This window comes from Elgaria multicarinata, chromosome 1 (assembly GCF_023053635.1).
Source record: "Elgaria multicarinata webbii isolate HBS135686 ecotype San Diego chromosome 1, rElgMul1.1.pri, whole genome shotgun sequence".
In the NCBI taxonomy this organism is placed as follows: domain Eukaryota; kingdom Metazoa; phylum Chordata; class Lepidosauria; order Squamata; family Anguidae; genus Elgaria; species Elgaria multicarinata.
In genome coordinates this window covers 100,623,222-100,643,368 of record NC_086171.1, presented here as the reverse complement: position 1 = coordinate 100,643,368, position 20,147 = coordinate 100,623,222, and the positions used below count along the sequence as shown (strand labels likewise).

Genomic DNA, 20,147 nt, shown 5'->3' with positions numbered 1-20,147 from the left:
CGTGCAGAAATGCCCATCTTCCATTGGTGCCCGATGCGCGCCGAGGGACCGATCCTATGCAGGGGAAAGTTGCGGCCCCCTCGGCGGTCTGACTCTGAGAAGCAAGCCTCGCCCGCTACGTTTCATGCGGCAGTTCTCCCACCCTGCGTAGGAATGATTGCAAGCAGAATCGCAAAGCTCTGTGCGCGCTTGTCCTAATGGATCGGGCTAAGGGAATGATTGAATATGTTTCGTCGGAAATCCGACCTAAGGGTTTCAGTCAGATGTATAAGATGTGTGCTTAGGACTGCAGCTGAAATTGCCTCTTGACTTGATGCAAAACACTGTGTCAAGGAGCCAGTCACCTGCGCGCGCCCCACCCCGGTCTGACATGCCCAGGGCCAGTGCCAGACTATTTTGCGCCCTAGGCAAGGTGAGCTACTTGCACACACACACACACCCAAATTGTGCGGAAGTCCAAACGTGTGCGCTGAGTGGAGAGCTGGGACTGGCTCACTTCGATTTGGGACCGAGCTGTCTGGAATTCACCAGGACTTTCTTCCATGCGAACGCAACCCGCTATGCAACCTGGCGTCCCGATCCCCTCCGCACGTTTACTCGGGGGAATAAGGCTTCTGAGTAAGGAGGCATAGGCGGAACGGGCCGCACTGGTGCCTCCCAGTGCAACGCTTTCTCAGATGCAAGTCCCGTTGATCCACACGCTCAGGATCAGGAAGCAGGAGAGTTTGCCTTGCGAGGAGTCCACAAGTCCCTAGCTTTCCTGGGGGGAGGGAGAGGGAATCCTGCTTGCCTGCCTGCCTGGACATCGAGGCCTGTTTGAGGAGAGAGGCGAGGCGACCCAGTGCCCTTTCCTCAGGAGTAAGGCAGAGGCTGGCTTGGGCCAGGGTCAAGCTTGCCACATGCTTTTTCTTCTTCTGGCAGCCTCCCAGCTCTAGGAGAGCAGCTTCCAGGCAGAAGTCTGAATGTGGAGCCCTCCACCCCACCCCACCCCAGCGTCCCTGGCTTCGCTTTGGCTGGGCGAGCGCGGGGCGCCATCTCGCCCGCCCAGGCCCAGCTGAATCCTCAGGCCGGGCTGGGCCAGCTCACAGCCAACAATGCGCGTGAGTGCTGCGTGGCACCCGGTGCCCCTCTTATCTTGGCGCTCTAGGAGGCCGCCAGAGTGGTCTCTATGGTAGCACCGGCCCTGAACGCGCCAGAAATAACAGCCACACCACAGTAGGGTTCAAAACAGTTTATTAAATGCACACACAAGGTCTGGTAGGGTTCCCACGTCCCAGGGCCAGAACAACACAAATGGGGGAAAGACACAGCACAAAAACAAGAAAGGCAGGAAGGACAAACACAACATACACACTCACACACTCAACCCTCCCCCCTGCTGAACAAGCAGCCACTCCTTTCCCAAGACATCCAGCCCTTAAACTAACTTTTACACAAACTCTACCTCTACGGGCCGTAGCCTCACAGACAGAAAAACATTCTCTCTCAGCCTATGTTACCAGGATCCATACTGCTGCAAGGAAGCCCCGCAAATCAGCTCAGTTGCACGTACAACAGGGGAATATCAGCTATCGGCCAGGTGCAGAGTAGGATGATTCCACACAGTGATTACTCAAGGTCTTTGACAGCCGGGTCACAGATCTGCCCATAGACCAACTTTGTCAGTAATCTTAAAGGGACCTCACCCCCCAAGCCCATCACACACTGTAGTCGCTCTCTTTTCCCCTCTCCCAGCCTTTTGGAAGATGGAGCCACGAGTTATATTACTGGATGAGTTTGGACAATGGCTGAGTTTGGACAACACGCTAATCAATGGTTGACTTCCATTTTGTTCCTATTATACACCCACCCACCATTGATTAGCATGTGGTCCGAACTCAGCCGATGTCTTCCCCAACCAATTCCCTTTAAAGGTACTAAAATAATCAGCCCATGACCTCTGGAATACACAGAGACCTATTAGGTAATATGGCTATTACCTATGAATCACCTAGTTGCTAACCCAAAAGTAAAAGAGAGCTATGGAAGAGACCAGTGACCGTGGCAATATTTTTATTTATTTATTTATTGCATTTTAATACTGCTCAATAGCTGAAGCTCCCCAAGCCGTTCACAAAAACTAAAACTATTCAAAGTATAAAACAAACACTATAAAAACATGATTTATTTTTTTTATAAATAATCACCTTACGCCAGTCCTTTTACAACTTCATTGGCTGCCAGTCCAGGTCCGGGCCCAATTCAAAGTGCTGGTATTGACATTTAAAGCCCTAAATGGTTTGGGGCCAGGTTATTTGAAGGAACGCCTCCTCCCATATGTACCTGCCCGGACCTTAAGATCATCCACAGGGGGCCTTCTCCGTGAGCCCCTGCCAAAGGAAGTGAGGCAGGTGGCTACTAGGAGGAGGGCTTTCTCAGCTGTGGCACCCCGGTTGTGGAATGAGCTCCCCAGAGAGGTCTGCCTGGCCCCTACATTGCACTAATTTTGTCGCCAACTGAAGACCTTTTTATTCTCTCAGTATTTTAACACTTAATTTTAACTTAAATTTAAATTTTACTGTTCTAACTCTGTATTTTAATCTTATATCAATTTTGCTGCGTGGTTTTATCCTGGTTGTGCTTTTTATATTGTATTTTGTATTTGTGCTTTTAACCTGTTGGTTGTTTTATTATGGTTTTAATTTTTGTGAACCGCCCAGAGAGCTCCGGCTATTGGGTGGTATAAAAATGTAATAAATAAATAAATAAATAAATAAATAAAATATTACTAGGATAACCATATGAAAAGGAGGACCGGGCTCCTGTATCTTTAACAGTTGCATAGAAAAGGGAATTTCAGCAGGTGTCATTTGTATATACGGAGAACCTGGTGAAATTCCCTCTTCATCACAACAGTTAAAGCTGCAGGAGCTATACTAGAGTGACCAGATTTAAAAGCGGGCAGGGCACCTGCAGCTTTAACTGTTGTGATGAAGAGGGAATTTCACCAGGTTCTCCATACATACAAATGACACCTGCTGAAATTCCCTTTTCAATACAACTGTTAAAGATACAGGAGCCCTGTCCTCCTTTTCATATGGTCACCCTAATTATTACACTATTCTGGAAGGTGGAGGTTCGGGGCAGAACTAGCCGCTAACTAGGGTTTTAGATCAGAAAGTAATGGATACGAAACGTTTAAAAGAAAGGGCCCGTTCCTGGTAACACTTCCATGGATTTAATCCCATTGATATTTCACTACTAGCCTCAACTGGCTTTCACATACAGAGCATGTTTTAGGGTCCTATACAAAACCAAAGTCGTAAAATTGCTTTGAAGTAAATGTTGCTTGCAATCTGCTGCCTTCTTTATTGGAATAGCATCAAATGGCTACTGGAATGCATTGTTTCCTTTCTAAAAGCCACTAGAAAGCATTATTAACTTAGGGTTTGCTATGGGAGCTGATGAAATACTCCTTTACGCAGGGCCAGTGCTACCATAGAGGTCTTGTGCGTTGGCTGTGAGCCAGCCCGGCCCGAGGATTCATCTGGGCCTGGGTGGGCAAGATGGTGCCCCACACCCGTCCAGCTGAAGCGAGGCGGGGGTGGGGGCGCTCCACATTCAGACTTCCGGAATGCGCCTGGAAAAGAGAGAGAGAGAGAGAATGTATGGGTGCAGGGGGTCTTTGAGTGAATGCATGTGTTCATGGTGTTTGTTTCGAGTGAGTGACGCTGAGTGTGTGCGTGCGCGCGCGCGTGTGAGTTGGGGGGGGATGATTTGGAGATGATATTCCTATTAAATAATGCATTTTAGCCCATAGACGTTCCTTTCCAATTTGTTTGCTATAATTGGCATGATGTATTTCTTGCACTCTAAAATAAATTTAGCAGTTTCAAGTTTTGTGCTTCTTATTTTTTTTCCAGGAAACATCTGCTCTTAAAAATCAAAGTTGGTATTTGTATTTGTGTGTGTGTGTGTGTGTGTGTGTGTGTGTGTGTGTGTGTGTGTGTGAAAGTAGCTCACCTTGCCTAGGGCGCAAAATAGTCTGGCACCAGCCCTGCCTTTACGATCTAACTCGTTTTGTTAGAGGGTCACTTTGAGAAAGGAGGAGACCAGGGCGAGCTAATGCCGTGATCAGCGACTCTCCCTTTATGTCGCTATACGGCCAGCAGCTGCGAAACAAAAAAACAACACGGCGCTGTAAGGATTGATCTTGAGGTTGACGCGGTCGCCTGCGATAGTAAAAACAAGGCGGGCGGGCGGGCGGCTGCTGCTGGGAGCCGTGCTCGTCATGGCGACTTACGTGAGCGAGCTGGAGGTGGCCAAGAAAAACTTAAGCGAGGCTTTGGGCGAGAATGTAAAGCAGTGAGTGATAAGCGGGGTCTTTCTCTTTACCTCCATTTCTCAGTCCGTAAAACCGCCGGGCCATAGTGCGGGAGAGGCCTAGCTGGCGGTGCTGAGCATCGGCCTCGATTTTCACTTGCCCCGTGGCTGTTCTTAAACCACGCAGCCCTCCCCCCGTCCCCTCCACCCCCTTCTCTGCAGGATATAATCGCACGCAGAGAGATTTTAATGGGCGTTTGTTATTTTAGAATATCTCCCCTGTTTCAAACATACCATTTTATTTTTGTACATCATCCGGGGGGGGGGGGCAGCTCCAAAAATGTCCTTTATTTTGAAAACGTTGATCTGTCAGACATAATATACTGCTGGTTTTTAGGGAGTAGGAGCGAGAGAAGGTAGCCCTTTATTTTAATTGGTATCGGCGCCTTCAATGGGCTGTTTCTTACTAAGGGGCATCTCAGTAATAGTTATATAAGTACAGTTTTATAGGGTGCATCAAGGTCTTCATGTATTCCCGAAGCAACAGAGGCAACTTTGTGGCACCATGAAAACTTAACGGTGCAATTCTGTGCAGGTCTACTCAGAAAGTCCACTGAATTATACAAGTCTTTCTCCCAGATTAGTAAACCCATTGAAGATTTTATTCCAATAACTTTGTTAGGCTGCAGTCCTATACTAGGGTGACCCTATGAAAAGGAGAACAGGGCTCCTGTATCTTTAACAGTTGCAGAGAAAAGGGAATTTCAGCAGGTGTCATTTGTATATATGGGGAACCTGGTGAAATTTCCTCTTCATCACAACAGTTAAAGCTGCAGGAGCTATACTAGAGTGACCAGATTTAAAAGAGGGCAGGGCACCTGCAGCTTTAACTGTTGTGATGAAGAGGAAATTTCACCAGGTTCTCCATATAGACAAATGACACCTGCTGAAATTCCCTTTTCTCTGCAACTGTTAAAGATACAGGAGCCCTGTTCTCCTTTTCAAAGGGTCACCCTACCTATACACGCGTACCTGAGAGTAAGTTCCATTTATTTCAGTGGGGCTTGCTTATTTATTTATTTATTACATTTCTATTCCGCCCAATAGCCGGAGCTCTCTGGGCATTCACAAAAATTAAAAACATTCAAAGTATAAAACAACATTATAAAACCATAAGATAAAATACAATATAAAAGCTCAACCAGATAAAAACAGCAGCAATGCAAAATTACAAATTTAAAACACCAAGTTAAAATTTATTTATAGACTGTTAAAATGCTGGGAGAATAAAAAGGTGTCTAAAAGCATATAATGTAGGTGCCAAGCGAATACTTAGAATAGTTCTGAGAAGATGTGTATAGAATTGTGCTGTTAGTCTTTTAAGTTGACAGAAGTTTTTTAGTTTCTTGCAAGAGACTAAAGGTGCAATCCTATGCATGTTTAGACTCCCAGGATGGCCCAGCCAGCCATGCATAGGCTACCTCTCTGAATTTGTTGCATATTTTCAATAATCTTTAAAACAATCTGGCACAGGAGGAGATTAGTATTATTCACTCCATCTTGTCCACTCTTTGTCTTTAAAGCCAGCTGTTTAAATGAAATGTTTATATTGTATAAACATTATATTGTAAATGTCTTTAGATGCTTTATGTTGGCTCATTATGAACCTTTTTGAGCATGTTTTAGGTGGGAAAGTATCATATCAGGTTCTAAATTGAAAAACAATACTTTGGGGGAAATATCCTCTGACTTGCCCTTAGCGTAGGGTGACCATATGAAAAGGAGGACAGGGCTCCTCTACCTTTAACATTTGCATAGAAAAGGGAATTTCAGCATGTGTCATTTGTATATATGGAGAACCTGGTGAAATTCCCTCTTCATCACAACAGTTAAAGCTGCAGGAGCCAGAGTGACCATTTTAAAAGAAGCAGTGGTACGGCCGCTTCTCAAAAAGCCCTCCCTGGATCCCCTGGACCTTAACAATTACAGACCGGTATCAAATCTTCCATTTTGGGGCAAGGTGATTGAGAGGGCAGTTGCCTTCCAACTCCAAGCAGTCTTGGATGATACAGATTTTCTTGACCCATTTCAAACTGGCTTTAGGGCAGGATACGGAGTTGAGACTGCTATGGTCGCCTTAGTGGATGATCTCCGCAAGTGTATTGACAGGGGGAGTGTGTCCCTGCTGGTACTTTTGGACCTTTCAGTGGCTTTCGATACCATCGACCATGGTATCCTTCTGGAACACCTGAGGGGTTTGGGAATCCGGGGCACTGTGCTCCAGTGGTTCCGGTCCTACCTCTCAGGTAGATTCCAGATGGTGATGCTTGGGGATAGTTGCTCCTCAAAAAAGGAGCTGTTGTATGGCGTACCACAAGGTGCCATCCTATCCCCAATGCTGTTTAACATCTACATGAAACCGCTGGGAGAGATCATCCGGAGGCATGGGGCGGGGTGCTATCAGTATGCTGATGACACCCAAATATATTTCTTTATGCCTTCAATAACAGCATCAGCTAAGGATATTGTGTCTCCTCTGAATGAATGCTTGGAGGCAGTAATGGGCTGGATGAGGAAAAACAAACTGAAGCTGAATCCAGACAAAACAGAGGTGCTTGCTGTCAAGGGCTCTGCCCTAGGTTTGGAGGTGTGTCAGCCAGTTCTGGATGGGGCTACACTCCCCCTGAAAGACTGTGTTCGCAGTTTGGGGGTGCTCCTGGATCCGTCGTTCCAAATGACAGCCCAGGTAGATGCGACAGCCAGTAGTGCTTACTATCAGCTTCGGCTGATACGCCAGATGCACCCCTTCTTAGAGTCAGAAGACCTAAAGACAGTAGTGCACACGCTGGTAACCTCAAGGCTTGACTTCTGTAATGTGCTCTACATAGGGCTACCATTGTACCTAGTTCGGAAACTTCAACTAGTTCAAAATATGGCAGCCAGGTTGGTCACCAGTACATCTAGGGGTGAGCATATTATCCCAACATTAAAATCACTCCACTGGCTGCCAATTAGTTTCCGGGCAAAGTACAAAGTGTTGGTCATTACCTTTAAAGCCCTAAATGGTTTGGGTCCAGGTTACCTGCGGGATCGCCTTCTCCCATATAGTCACTCAGGTCCTCTGGGGTGAACTTACTTCAGTCAGCTAAAACTAGGCTGACCAGTTTCCCAGAGAACCTTTTCTTCTGTCGCCCCCAGATTGTGGAATGGCCTGCTGGAGGAGATTTGTAAAATTAACTCTCTGTGTGATTTTAAGGCAGCTTTAAAGACTAGCCTTTTCTGGCAGGCCTATCCAGATCAATGAAAATCATGAATTTTTAAGATGTATTGATTCCTATTCTAATGTTGTTCTCCACCTCAATCCAAAGGGAGAGGCGGGTAAGAAATAATAATAATAATAATAATAATAATAATTATTTAACTGTTATGATGAAGAGGGAATTTACCAGGTTCCCCATATACACAAATGACACCTGCAGAAATTCCCTTTTCAATACAACTGTTAAAATTACAGGAGCCCTGTCCTCCTTTTCATATGGTCACCCTACCTTAGCGCTATGACCCATTTCAAAAAAGCTAATGGAAAGGCAAAAACCATCAGTGCAAAATACTATATAAACAATTACAGATTAATCAAAGCAGAGACATTCTAGCTTGCCTGTGACCATCTCTACTGATCCCAACTCCTTTCATGAATGGATCTCCATTTTTTCCCCAGATGTCCCGAGTATCTTTTTCAATCAAATTATGACACTGCCGAAGGGAGTTGGCGTTGGACTTTGTGATGGCCTCTTTCCAGTCCTATAATTGTTTGTCTCTGTAGCCAACGAAGTGTTCATTCAATTCTATTTTATGAGATTCATAAAGATCTCTGTTAAGTGTTTCCGATGAACCAATGTGTTTTGGCTGGCCAGAGGGTAAGGTTCTCTTGGGAGTTCAAAATCCATAGAACTTGCAATCATTCACTGACATCAACAGTAATTAAATATCATCTAACCTACCCTATTTCTTCTATTCTAAGACACACTTCCCCCCCCCCCCATATAAACTTCTCTAAAAATGGGGTGCGTCTTAGAATCACGGGTGTGTCTTAGGATGTTTTTTTTCTGTTGGTGGTACTGAAATTAGTATGCGTCTTACAATCGATGGTGTCTTACAATTGAAAATGGTATTTTATGCTTCTTTGGGACTTGGATGGTAACAACATTCGAAGCAAGTGAAGTTGCCTTACATGGATGGTATTGTCAGTATTGCTACAAAGTTGTTTGTATCAGAAGCTCAATATATGAGTACAGATAGACAAACTATTTCCTTGTGGTAGAATTTTAGCCTGGTGCTCCCCACCCTAAGAGTAGATTTCTTTTGAAGGAGCAGCATTATTTTTGAAGGCTGTATGGAGAAATTGAGCTCCCCCTGTTGGCTATTCAGCTATACAGCTACTAATTAAGGCTTAAACATCAGGCTTCTAAATTGCAAAACACTACATTGGGGAACTATCCTCTAACTTGTCCATAGCTCTGTGACCCATTCTGAAAAAGCTCCTGAAAAGGTGAACCATCACTGCAATGATGGCTTCATTTCAGAAATATTCATGAATGCTAATGTTTTATTAATGTTGTCAAACTTGGGGGGGGGGGGTTAATTAAGGTGATGATATGCTTGAGGACAGGGCTCCTACATCTTTAATAGTAAAGTAGAAAACAGAATTTTGTTAAGTTCCGCTTTCTGGCCTTTGCATGGGGAGTAAACCTATGAAAATTCTCTCTTATGCAACTTGTAAGGGTCCTGTCCTCCATTATATCTGAGTGCCGTACTTGAAATTATAGCAGGGGTCCCCAACCTTTTTGGGTCAATGGGCACATTTGGAATTTTGAGAGAGTTTTGTGGGTGCTCTCACAAAATGGCTCCCACAGTGGGAGTGTGTGTGTTACCCATTCATAAAATTTGGCTGGTCACAAAACACTCATTTCCCAGAAAGCAAACAGATGAGACTAAAAAAAAGTAACCTGCTCAAAAATGTAAGTGTCAGATAGAGGTGGGGTCTAAACTCCAAAACCCAAAACCACTCTTTTGAACCCAGCATGCCGGGTAATGTTTTTTTATTATTTTAAAAAAAGTCTCAAGAAGTATAAATGAGGAGCAAGGAGCCTGTCCAAGAGAGTTGTCACTGGAGATCCCAAGGTTAGGCAAACTAATCTATATCTGAGTTACTGTGGATCAGAAATTTTAAAATCATTCCCACTTTTTACAACATTCAGGCAGGAGTGCTGTTGCTTATGTAACCAAAATTGCACCACCTGAACACAAGGAAATATTGTGGGAATTCCCAAGGTTTGAAAAAAAAAATCTTTAGGAGAAAATGCTAATGGTCAAGGGAGGAAACCTCACAACACTGAAGGGCAAAGGGGGGGGGAATCCTCTGCTTTTAAATTCCCATTTGCCAACCATGCAAAGTTCATCTTAAGCTGCAGATGCTAGACTTATGAAAGAAGTAACATCAGCACAAATTCTACACCTGGGCATTGTCAGAACACCAGACTTGCTCTGTTTTTAAACTTTCATTCGTTTTAGATAGAGCAAGCACAGAACATCTTTCTCTCTAACAACTGTTGTAACTAAGAGAGCGACCCTATGATCCCTGGGCAAGCGTCCCAGGAATCATAGGATGTCTCAGAAACCCTCTTCTGAGATCAGAGACAGTCCTTTGACCTCAGAAAGAGGGAGTCAGAGATCTGCCCCTGACCTGAGCTCAAAGAGAACTGCGCCAGCTTCCTCTCCAAGGTCAGATAATCAACCTGAGAGAGGAGGGAAAGGAGAGGCCAGGCTACGATTTATTCTCAGCCTCCTTCTAAATGTTAAAAGTCTGTCTAGCAAAAATACAGAGATTGGAGGACAGGGAGGCAAGAATCTCGGAAGGAATCCCATGGACTGCACCCTAAGACAGTCACATACTGTACATTTGGGGGTTATGAAAGAGCTTCCAGGTTGTGTATGCTTATTTGATATTCAAACACTTTCCATTTTAGAAATGCACAACAGGAAAACTACCAGTATAAGCATTGCTTAATTACAGAGAACACAGTTTTCAATTGCCTCAAAATAAACATTAAAAAGTCACTTGCGCAGTAATTTCCAACCAGTTTCTTAAGTGTTCTAATTAGCACAAGTGGGGCAATGCTAGAATAGGCATTTGGAGCATAAAATGCTACTTTATTGTAGATAACACTCCTGAGTGCCGTGCTCAGGCTCTCACAGAATATAAAATGGAGCCCAGCAATGTTTCCAGGATTTGAGGACCCAGAACAGTCACCATCAGTCTGAAATACATAAATTGTGGTTGAGGTTCTGCTCACCTTTGGACTAGATGACTCCTGAGGTCCCTCTGATGATATTCTATGAAACTATGTAGGGTCTCTCCTAAAGGGTCTAAGAGGGAAAAGGCAGCTTTTGAAAGGCAAAGGCCATTGTTATTATGTTGTTGATATTTTTCACAGATACTGGGCTAATTTGAAGCTGTGGTTTAAGCAAAAGATCAGCAAAGAAGAGTTTGACCTGGAAGCTCGAAGGCTTCTCACACAAGACAATGGTAAGAAAACTTAACTCTGTTCTTCTGCCTTTCTTCCATATTGCGCATTCCTAAAATGTTTATGAGCTTATGGTTAAATGCACTACTGGGCAGTAAGCAGTATCTCAGTTGTGTTTAGTTACTCAAAAATGATTCTGCTATGGGCAGGCCATGAGTAAGGATCGATCAGACATTATCTCTGCACCATGACTGATTGCGACCTTATTTCGCCATCCCTTTGGTTTTGGAGATTTCATCAGGCTTTGCTCATACACTTCCAGGTATACGTTTGCAGTCCCCATCATGGCTCTTCAGAAGCCTGAGAATCTTAGGATGCTGAATTACATGCCCAATATTTACTTGTGTTCTTGCATAATGCTCACAACCTGCTCAAGGGGCATCTTCCATACAGCTTCATGATGCTAATGCAAAAACATGTTTCCTTGTAAAACCGTCTGCAACCAGCCTTATGTGTCTTTTTTTCTTCTGGCAGTCCACTCTCACAATGACTTCCTATTGGCTATTCTCACACGATGCCAAATCTTGGTTTCTGCACCTGGTAAGTCAACTCTAAAAACTCTCATGCATCTGGACTATACGGTAGAGCTGAGCTGTGCTTACCTTAGGGGTGATTCTAATGATAACTTCATAGTGTATAAGTACTGTTGGCCACGTGTTAAGATCTGTATTGGCACTATTTTAGTATGGTGAGATACATGCTAGGTTCCTGGTGGTTTCACTTCCTAGAAGCAGGTGCACTTTCTTCCCGAAATAGATTTTTTTGAAAGCTGATATGCTTCTCACCATTCTAGGGTCCATAAAATAGCAATTGATAAGTCACATCAGTAGCAGATGTACATTGAATGGGCCCAGGGAAATGGGAGTAAAAAAAAAAAGAAAGACCTGCAACCTAAACTTAACCATTTCTCACACTCCGTTTTAGCTGAGTGTAGAATGGCGTGCAGACTTTAAAGCACTTTTTTCAAAGGCCTGCAGTGATAAGGACCGCATTTACATTAGCAAAGCGTTCGATAAAGAGAATGGAAACTGGAGAGTAACAAGCTAACTAACAAGCTTTTTGTGAACCGCCCAGAGAGCTTCGGCTATTGGGCGGTATAAAAATGTAATAAATATATAAATAAATAAAAATACACAGCCACAGGAGCACAAAGGAGAGAGTGTTAAGATGGACTGTTGTAGACTTCCAGGGTCACACTCCCTTCTATCTCCCTGGCCCACTCCAGGGCAACCAGCAATGTAGTTCATTATGCAAATGTCCCAATGTGGAGATGTGAAGGAGCACAGATTTAGAATACAAAAGGTCCCAGGTTTGATCATTGGGCACAGTCTTTCAGGGGTAGCCTGTAGGTCTGCCAAAAAGTGCAGGAAGACACGTCCAGGTTGCAGAAGGGGACAAACTGGTTTCCTGTGAACTCAAGGGGGAGTTTGGTTAATCCTCAGTATCCAGCGTTGTGAATAATTTCCTACTTAATTCTCAGAAGCTAAGAGGGTGCCTTCCTTGGAATAGTAAACAAATAAGGTGGCACAAATACTGGGCGGTTCACACATTGACTTTCATACTCCAAAGGATGAGCATGAAAAATATGCAGGACGTTCCCAAACAAAATTACAATCTGTGCATTCTTCTCATGCAGCTAAAAAAAAAAAGGATTCTCTGGAGACATTAAAAATCAGTAACAAGAGAAAGGGCTGGCATGTGGTAATGGTGAACCCACTGTAGTGTGTCTCACCTTGAAGACATCTGAGGGACAACTACACTCACTAGCTGCAACAATCACAGCCTTCATTGAATGGTATCAGTGGCAGGAAGAGTTCTGACAGCATCACATAAAAATGGGTTTCATTGTTCTTCTTGCAGGAGCCCTGTGCCTCTGAAAGCTGCATAACAGACAGTAGCGCAGTAGGTGCTGCTTCCTCTATCACTGCGTCTTCATGCTGAGTATAACTGTACCTGTTATATTTCCATCTGCAATGTAGGGGACAGGAGGACCCCTAGGAGGGAAATTGTGCCAATTCCTCCTCTAACTGGCTTCCTACTGGTCACTTCTGCTATTGTAGGCCTCACTTGTGGTCGCCTCTGCAGTTGTTTCCTGTAGAGAAACAAGTGAAACATGGGTAGTCATACACTATGGGCAGCACCGATGAGAGATAAGTGAAGGATTAATCAAGAGAGAGTGTTGCCACAGAACTGTTGCTTTGCCATTGCATATGTCTTTGCCCATCCCCCCTCCATTGCGTGCGCACTCACATGGTAGTGTCACTGTTGTGCATGTTTCAGGATGTACCTCATGGGAGAGATGATGTCACGACAGTATTTGCACATCCAGTGGGAGGAGTTGCATAGGAACATTGTCTCTGGTTACTGTTGGTTCTATTTCATGTGCTCTAGCTGTGATCCTGCAAGGAAGATGGGTGAGAGGTGTTTGGCCAGCAGTACCCAAAACTAGAGTGTAGTGGTCACTGTTCAACAGCAAAGGTGGCTGTGATTCCCAGTGCCTACCTGAATTTGTACAACAGGAGTCCTCTTTTTCTGCACTGGGATAGTGGAACTATAAGCCTTAGCTCTGGGTGTTGCAGAACTCTGGAATGGGTCAGGGGCAAATATGGAAAGTGCTTTGAGGGCTTCCTCTCAAAAGGCAAACCCTCCCTTGCTTACCTATGTGTGATGCGTTGTCTTTGCAGAAGTGATGTGGGTTTTCTGGGAAAGTTTTCACTGCCCTAAATTGATGGAGATCTGATTTAGCACATTAATAAACAAAGCTAAGAAAGTATATCATGTTAATTTTACATGCTGTGTAAATATTAAAAAGTTTTTTCCAACAGCCAAAAGCAGTTAAACTGAAATATTTGTTCAGAGGAAAAAACCCACCAAAGTTTATGTACAGTGTTTTAAATTATACATTCAAACAAATTCAAAGACTTACATGGGAATTATTTTTATTGGAATACTTGTATCTGTCTTAAAATACGACAACTCAATATTATATTATATTATTTATTACATTTTTATACTGCCCAATAGCCAAAGCTCTCTGGGCGGTTCACAAAAATTAAAACCATGAGGAGACAATAAAATAACCAACAACCTAAAAACCCTTAAAACCAGACAGCAGAAATTGATATAGGATTAAAATACAGAATTAAAACAGAAAAATTTAAATTTAAGTTAAATTAAGTGTTAAAATACTGAGAGAATAAAAAGGTCTTCAGCTGGCGACAAAAGGAGTACAGTGTAGGCACCAGGCGGACCTCTCTGGGGAGCTCATTCCACAGCCGGGGTGCCACAGCAGAGAAGGCCCTGCTCCTGGTAGCCAACTGCCTCACTTCCTTTGGCTCACGGAGAAGGGCCCCTGTGGATGATCTTAAGGTCTGGGCAGGTACATATGGGAGGAGGCGTTCCTTCAGATAACCTGGCCCCAAACCGTTTAGGGCTTTAAATGTCAATACCAGCACTTTGAATCGGGCCCGGACCTGGACTGGCAGCCAATGAAGTTGTAAAAGGACTGGCGTGATGTGTAGATTTTAAGCAGAGGCAAGGTAGCACTAAAACTTCACACACTAATTTTAGCATGCCCGAAGAGATGTGCGAAGAAATATATCTGCTTTCCTAGGGGTTGGCACCCAAGAAAGGTTATTAAAAGTAGAAAAATTTCCATGCTATAGTAGTGGAAAATCCCCATATCACTGCCTTGCAACAGTGGAGGTGAGACTCCTGGTGCATCTCTCTGAAATAAAGGTATTGCTTAACTGTGGGTTTTCTCATGGGCCAACGGAGCTACTCTTTACTTCTTATGAGATAAGGGTATTATCAGCCTGCCATTCCTTCTTTATTGTTAGCCTTGATTGCTCCTTGTTTGGGCAAAGTTATATCTTTATGCCAAATGCCCTTTCACCAGAAGTTCCCAGTTGTGCTTTGTAAGCAACAGTTCTCACGCTAGTTTCTCCATATTCTGCCTCGTGGAGAAAAGAAGGGCTGCTTGTGTTGAGGAAATTAGCCATTACTCTGTGCGAGGAAGACAACGCTGTGGGAGGATTGATTTTTCTCCTGTTATAATAATATCTGAATTATTTACTAGAGCAGATTCTGAATTTTGCAAATTTGCCTGCTTCCGGCCAAGATGGCATTAATTTTCTGTTTGGTGAGGGTTTTTTGGGTGGTGGTGGTGGAATATAACCAAAGCACAGCTGCAATTTCATTATCTGTGACACACAATCTGTTCTCTAGCCAAAAGAGTCCTACATTTATGCCGCAAGTATGAATTATACATGAAAACCTTAAGGGCAAATTCGATTTCCTTCCCGTGAGATCAGAGGGACCTGCACACAGATCCTTGGACTTGGCACCACCCCCTTAAGTAAGTCGAAGTAGATCTATCAGTGAACACCGGCCCAGGATAACCTGCATAATTCCACTCACCTCATTGCAGCAGCTCGAGCTTTGTGAGAAGAAAATTAGGCTTTTGTCTCTTTGAAGTGCACAGCTTCTGCCTGCTATAGCTCATAGTCTACTCATTAGTAATGGGGATAGTGATGTGAAGGCGGAGAGGCAGAAGCTCAAGAGCATGCATGAGGTCGTACAGAGACCGCAGGTGACGCTCCACTTGCAGGTGCAGGCTGCTGAGCATGGCCAAGCATTGCTCAAGGCATTTCACTGTCATTTGGGGGTGGGGGGTTGAGAAGGGTGGAGAGGAGAGGGGGGGAAGCAGGCGTCAGTGTCAACAGCCCCAACAGTGTCCCCTCCATCTCCCGGCCCCCTGTCCCCACACACCTCATCACCACAGAAGTCCACTTTGCTGGCGGCAAAGGGCGGGCCGGGCCCCTTTGGCCCGCCCTGAATGAGAGGGTGCTGGCATCTCCCGGGATTTCTGATGAAATGAGCAAATGGATTGTTTTTCATGGGACAACTCTGCAAGCAGCGACATTGTTGCGGATGTGGTGGAGCCGCTTGGCCTTGAGCGTCCAGCTGCGCTGCCCAAAAGCAGTTGCTACAGGAGCTAGGAGGCATAATGCGGAGGGAGCATGGTGTGGTGTCCACACACCTCAACAGAGGGTATAGAGCAGAAGGCAAGGGGAGAGGTAATAGGGGGCCCACCTCCTGTGAACCTTCCTCACCCTCATCATCCAAGTCTACAGGATGGTGCAGGCACGCTTAGGTAGGCTTCCAGAGCGGCGGCGTGCACCACCTCCCATTTCTCCCCCTGGTGGTGGATATTGGAGCCCATATGCAGGGCCAGGAGGCGGGGCAGGTATCCCTATGGAGGCATATAGGGGGCTTGTGGCTGTCTCCTTGGAAGGATGTAGCTAACGAGCAGATTGCTTCCCTATGGCAGTCCATGGCAGCCACGCGTTCCCGAAGGGCTCGTTCGATGATTCGGTTGGTGGCAGCCGTCACCATGGCCTCCCCATGGTCGCGAAGGCCTGCATGTAGAGACTGCCCCAACTCCCTAATGAAGTAAACCACAAAAAAGGAGAGAAAAACCCTACTATGAGAGCACAAAAGAAGGATCTCCACCCTGTGGTCGGAACCGAAGGTTCTATTGTGGTGTAAATGCCACTGCAATCACATCTGTATTGTTGCAAATCATCTGTTTTAGATAATTAATCAAGGTGAGCATAACAAAGGTGTAACTAAGTATGACACTGTGATTAGCACCAAAATACACATCCTAGTTGTAACAAGTTCTACCACAGTGATATACAAGACTTTTACCTGTAGCAGCCTACCAATCCACACTGATGATATGCAGGTGTTTAAGAGTGAATAACCTGAATGCTGACACTTGGGATTACCTTGTGGGTTTGGCTCAGAGGCACTGATATCCATCATACGATATATCGTTTGATCGTCTGGGTTTACATGCATTATTGTCGTATTATGTTATGTGTGGTATATTCATGCATTAGACCAGTACATGTAATTTGTGACTTTTGTTACATTGACGTATTTAACTTTATTACTGTATATGCATGTTACAACTTGGATGTGTATCTCAGTGTTAATTATAGTGTCATACTTAGTTACACCTTTGTTACGCTCACCTTGATTATTCATCTAAAATAGATGATTTGCAACAATACAGATATGATTACAGTGGCATTTACACCACAATAGAAGCTTTGTTTGACTCTCTTTATATTCCGACCACAGGGTGGAGAGCCTTCTTTTGTGTTTCTTCTGACTCCCTCATGGCCTGGGCGCAGCCATCCATGCTCTGCGTAGCCGTGCGTGTTGCCCAGGCTGTCAGGATGTGCTCCTTGGCCGCCATGCATGTGAACAGCATGTGGATTCTTCCTCCAGCGACCTCTGTGGCTGTGACCAGGTGCTTTGCCATCTGCAGCCTATCTGCTTTGTGCTTGTTGCGCATATGTATACACCTCTGGGCATTCGTCATTGGGTGGGCATGTCGTGGAGGGGCTGTTTGGTCCACAGCAGAAGGTGGTGAAGGCGGCTCCTCTTTGGGGGCCTGTGGCTCCTACATTTCTTCATCTTGCTGCTGTGCACTGTCATCCATCTCTGTGGCCAAGGTCAAGGTCAATTGCCTTGTGGCTCAAGCACATCCCCCTCCATGCTGGTGAATCCCACAAAGGTGTAATTGCTGGGCTGCATAAAGATGTGTTGCAGCTCTTCACAGAAAAGTGACAGCTTAGGGGGCAGGACCTGAGTCACCTCCGTTAGGACAGTGTGCTCCATTTCACCTTCGAGATCAGGTGTGACAGTCACATTCTACGTAATGGAGTCAAGGATGCACTGGTCCAAGTCCAGAATGGTGCATCCTGTGCTTTCTTGCTCCACTTCCTCACTGAGCTGCCTGGGCGGCACTGTGGACTGCAGTGCTGGGCCAGCCAGGAGGATCTCAGGGCAGATGTCCATCTCCTCCCTCATGTCTGGAGGCAAAGCTGTCCACAGTCTTCCTTGATGGCTGCTCCTAGACTCCCAGACTGTGCTCCAGTTGGTCGCTGCTCCTTCTACACCAGCTGTGAGCATGAGGGCCATGGCAGGGGATCTGTGTGGGGCAAATGCAGGCATGAGGGCCTTGGGATGTCATCCCTCTGCAGAGTCTGTGGGAATGTGAGCTGTAGGCATGCAGCCTGTCAGGGTCCAGGGCATGGGCAGCAAGGCCTCAGCACAGGAACACCAGGGCCAGGATAGATGGTGGTGGAACCGGCAACAGAGTCCAGGCAAGACTGGAGGCAAAGGCAAGGTCCAGAAGCAAGCAGGGTTCAGAGTCCAAAGGCAAAACAGAGTCCAAGCAGGACCAGAGACATTCACAGTCCAGGAGCAACAGGGTTCAAGCAGGGCCAGAGGCAAAGCAGACAGTCTGGAATCACAGGAATGGGCTACAGGAGACCATGTTGCTGTGGCAAAGGCTGGAGTGGAAATGCAGCTCTTATATAGCCCTTTCCTGGCTGCTCCCAGCTGGTCTGCATCAGCCCATCTGGGAGTGCCTGCTGATATGAGCCTGGATCCTGCAACTACTCTGCGGTTGGCAAGGTGCACTGCGGCCACCAGGTGGTGCTGGACAGAACCTGACACAGCCCCTGGCTGAGGGTCTCCTTGAACGTGGCTGAGGAAAGCTGGTAGGCTGGTGGTGCTGGATGAGAGGGTGGCAGGTGAGGTGCTGCTGGAGGACACCAGGGCCGTGAAGGCCCTGCAAGGTTGCTGTGGCAGCAGAGAGGGGCTGGAAGAGCCACTGGCCATGCCTGTGGGCAAGAGCGGGCATGAGTCAGATGCACCCTTCCCCAGGGGCGTATTGGTGAGGGATGTGCATGTGTGGGTGTAGGCCTTCTGCTGTCACTGTGGGTTAGAGCTACTGGAGGTGTCACCCTGAGCTGAGGACTGCCCTTTGGGGGGCAGCTCGTGTTGGCATGTGGCCATGGCTGGGGCAACCCCACTGCCCACAGTATATTCCTGACACAACGTCGTAGCACTCCTCCAGAAGCTGTGCCAGCTTGTCATAGAAGGGCACGGTGTGTGGCTCTACCCCACTTCTCTTGTTGTGTATGACGATCTCCTTGAACTTCTTGAACTCATGGAGCTTGTCCTTGCACTGCTTGGGGGTGCATCTGTATCCACGTTTCTTCATCTGGAGAGCCAGGGGTAGAGGTTGTCATGCCTGGCAGTGGCCATGATGCACCAGGCTTCGGGGCTGCCGCATAGCTTTATGAAGGTGCCCATCTCTTAGCATGTCGTGTGAACCATGACTTAGCATGCCATGTGACCACTAACACACTCACTAACTGTTTGCTGCAAAAGGGTTAGCAATAACCATGGCTTAGCGTGTTGTCTGAACAGCCCCCAAGTGTGCCTTACTTTGCGAACTCTTGCTCAGTCATTTCAAGGTAATGTAACAGATGCACCTCAAAATATCAAGCGATGTGCTGGGATAACTCCTGATTTTGTGTGAGCATATTGCAAAATTTCTGGGTGTAATGCAGGAGGAATAGATGGCATGAAAGAGTTGCATTGATGAATAAATTCCTATCCTTTTGAACTGTTGACTCAAGTGCCATTTTCTAGTCTTACATTCTTGATACCTTACGTGAGTTCCTTACTATCACTGCTGCTTATTTACACAGCATCTTTAGTTTGCAAACTGATCTGCAACCTGTTTCATGTTTCCCTTAAAACAACCCTGGTAAGTCCCAAGTCCTGCTGTCTTTCTACTGAAGTACACTGACTCAGTAGAACCTGGAGCTAACTCATTTCCCTTTAGGTAGGAATATGAAAACTAATTCTATTGATTTATCTGATATAATTCCTATAACGGAGCTGATTCCCACAGAAGAATCGCATGTACAAGTCCACAAGAAGGCATGTTCATCTAGAAAGACGTCTCTATGGTACATGTGAATACTCCCTTTTTGTGATGGCTTGTAGCCTGCTTGCAAATTTATTTACACAAATTCTCATATTTTGTAAAAAGTATGGTAGGGATCAGACCATTGGTCATGACATTTCTATCTCACAGCTGAATTTTTCCAGTGAACGGTGGCTTAAATCCATTTATTCTGCAGAGGGATTTCTTTGAAGTTTATGCTACTTTTTAAAGTGCAATGTACTACTACTACTACTACTACTACTACAGTAATAATAACAAGAATTCTACAGCATAAGATTTGAAGACATAATACATTTGTAGCTCTTGCAATTCACATGTCTGTAACTGAGTCTTTCAATGACATTGTCACTGTGTTTTCAAATTTATCTCTGCAACCATGGAGGCAAGAAATGTATTTAACAAAACAGAACATAAATACG

General features: G+C 45.4%; 1 protein-coding gene across 1 annotated transcript in view; it reads left to right on the top strand.

The window, feature by feature from the left end:
• The first annotated feature begins 4,231 nt into the window (after nt 1-4,231).
• The window catches only part of TADA1 (transcriptional adaptor 1), a 28,681-nt gene continuing 12,765 nt past the window's right edge, over nt 4,232-20,147 (top strand). Inside the window, exons 1-3 of the mRNA XM_063133805.1 lie at nt 4,232-4,344; nt 10,797-10,888; nt 11,361-11,426. Of these exons, the coding sequence (XP_062989875.1) occupies nt 4,271-4,344; nt 10,797-10,888; nt 11,361-11,426 (232 nt within the window). The 5' untranslated portion in view covers nt 4,232-4,270. The remainder of the gene's footprint in view (nt 4,345-10,796; nt 10,889-11,360; nt 11,427-20,147) is intronic.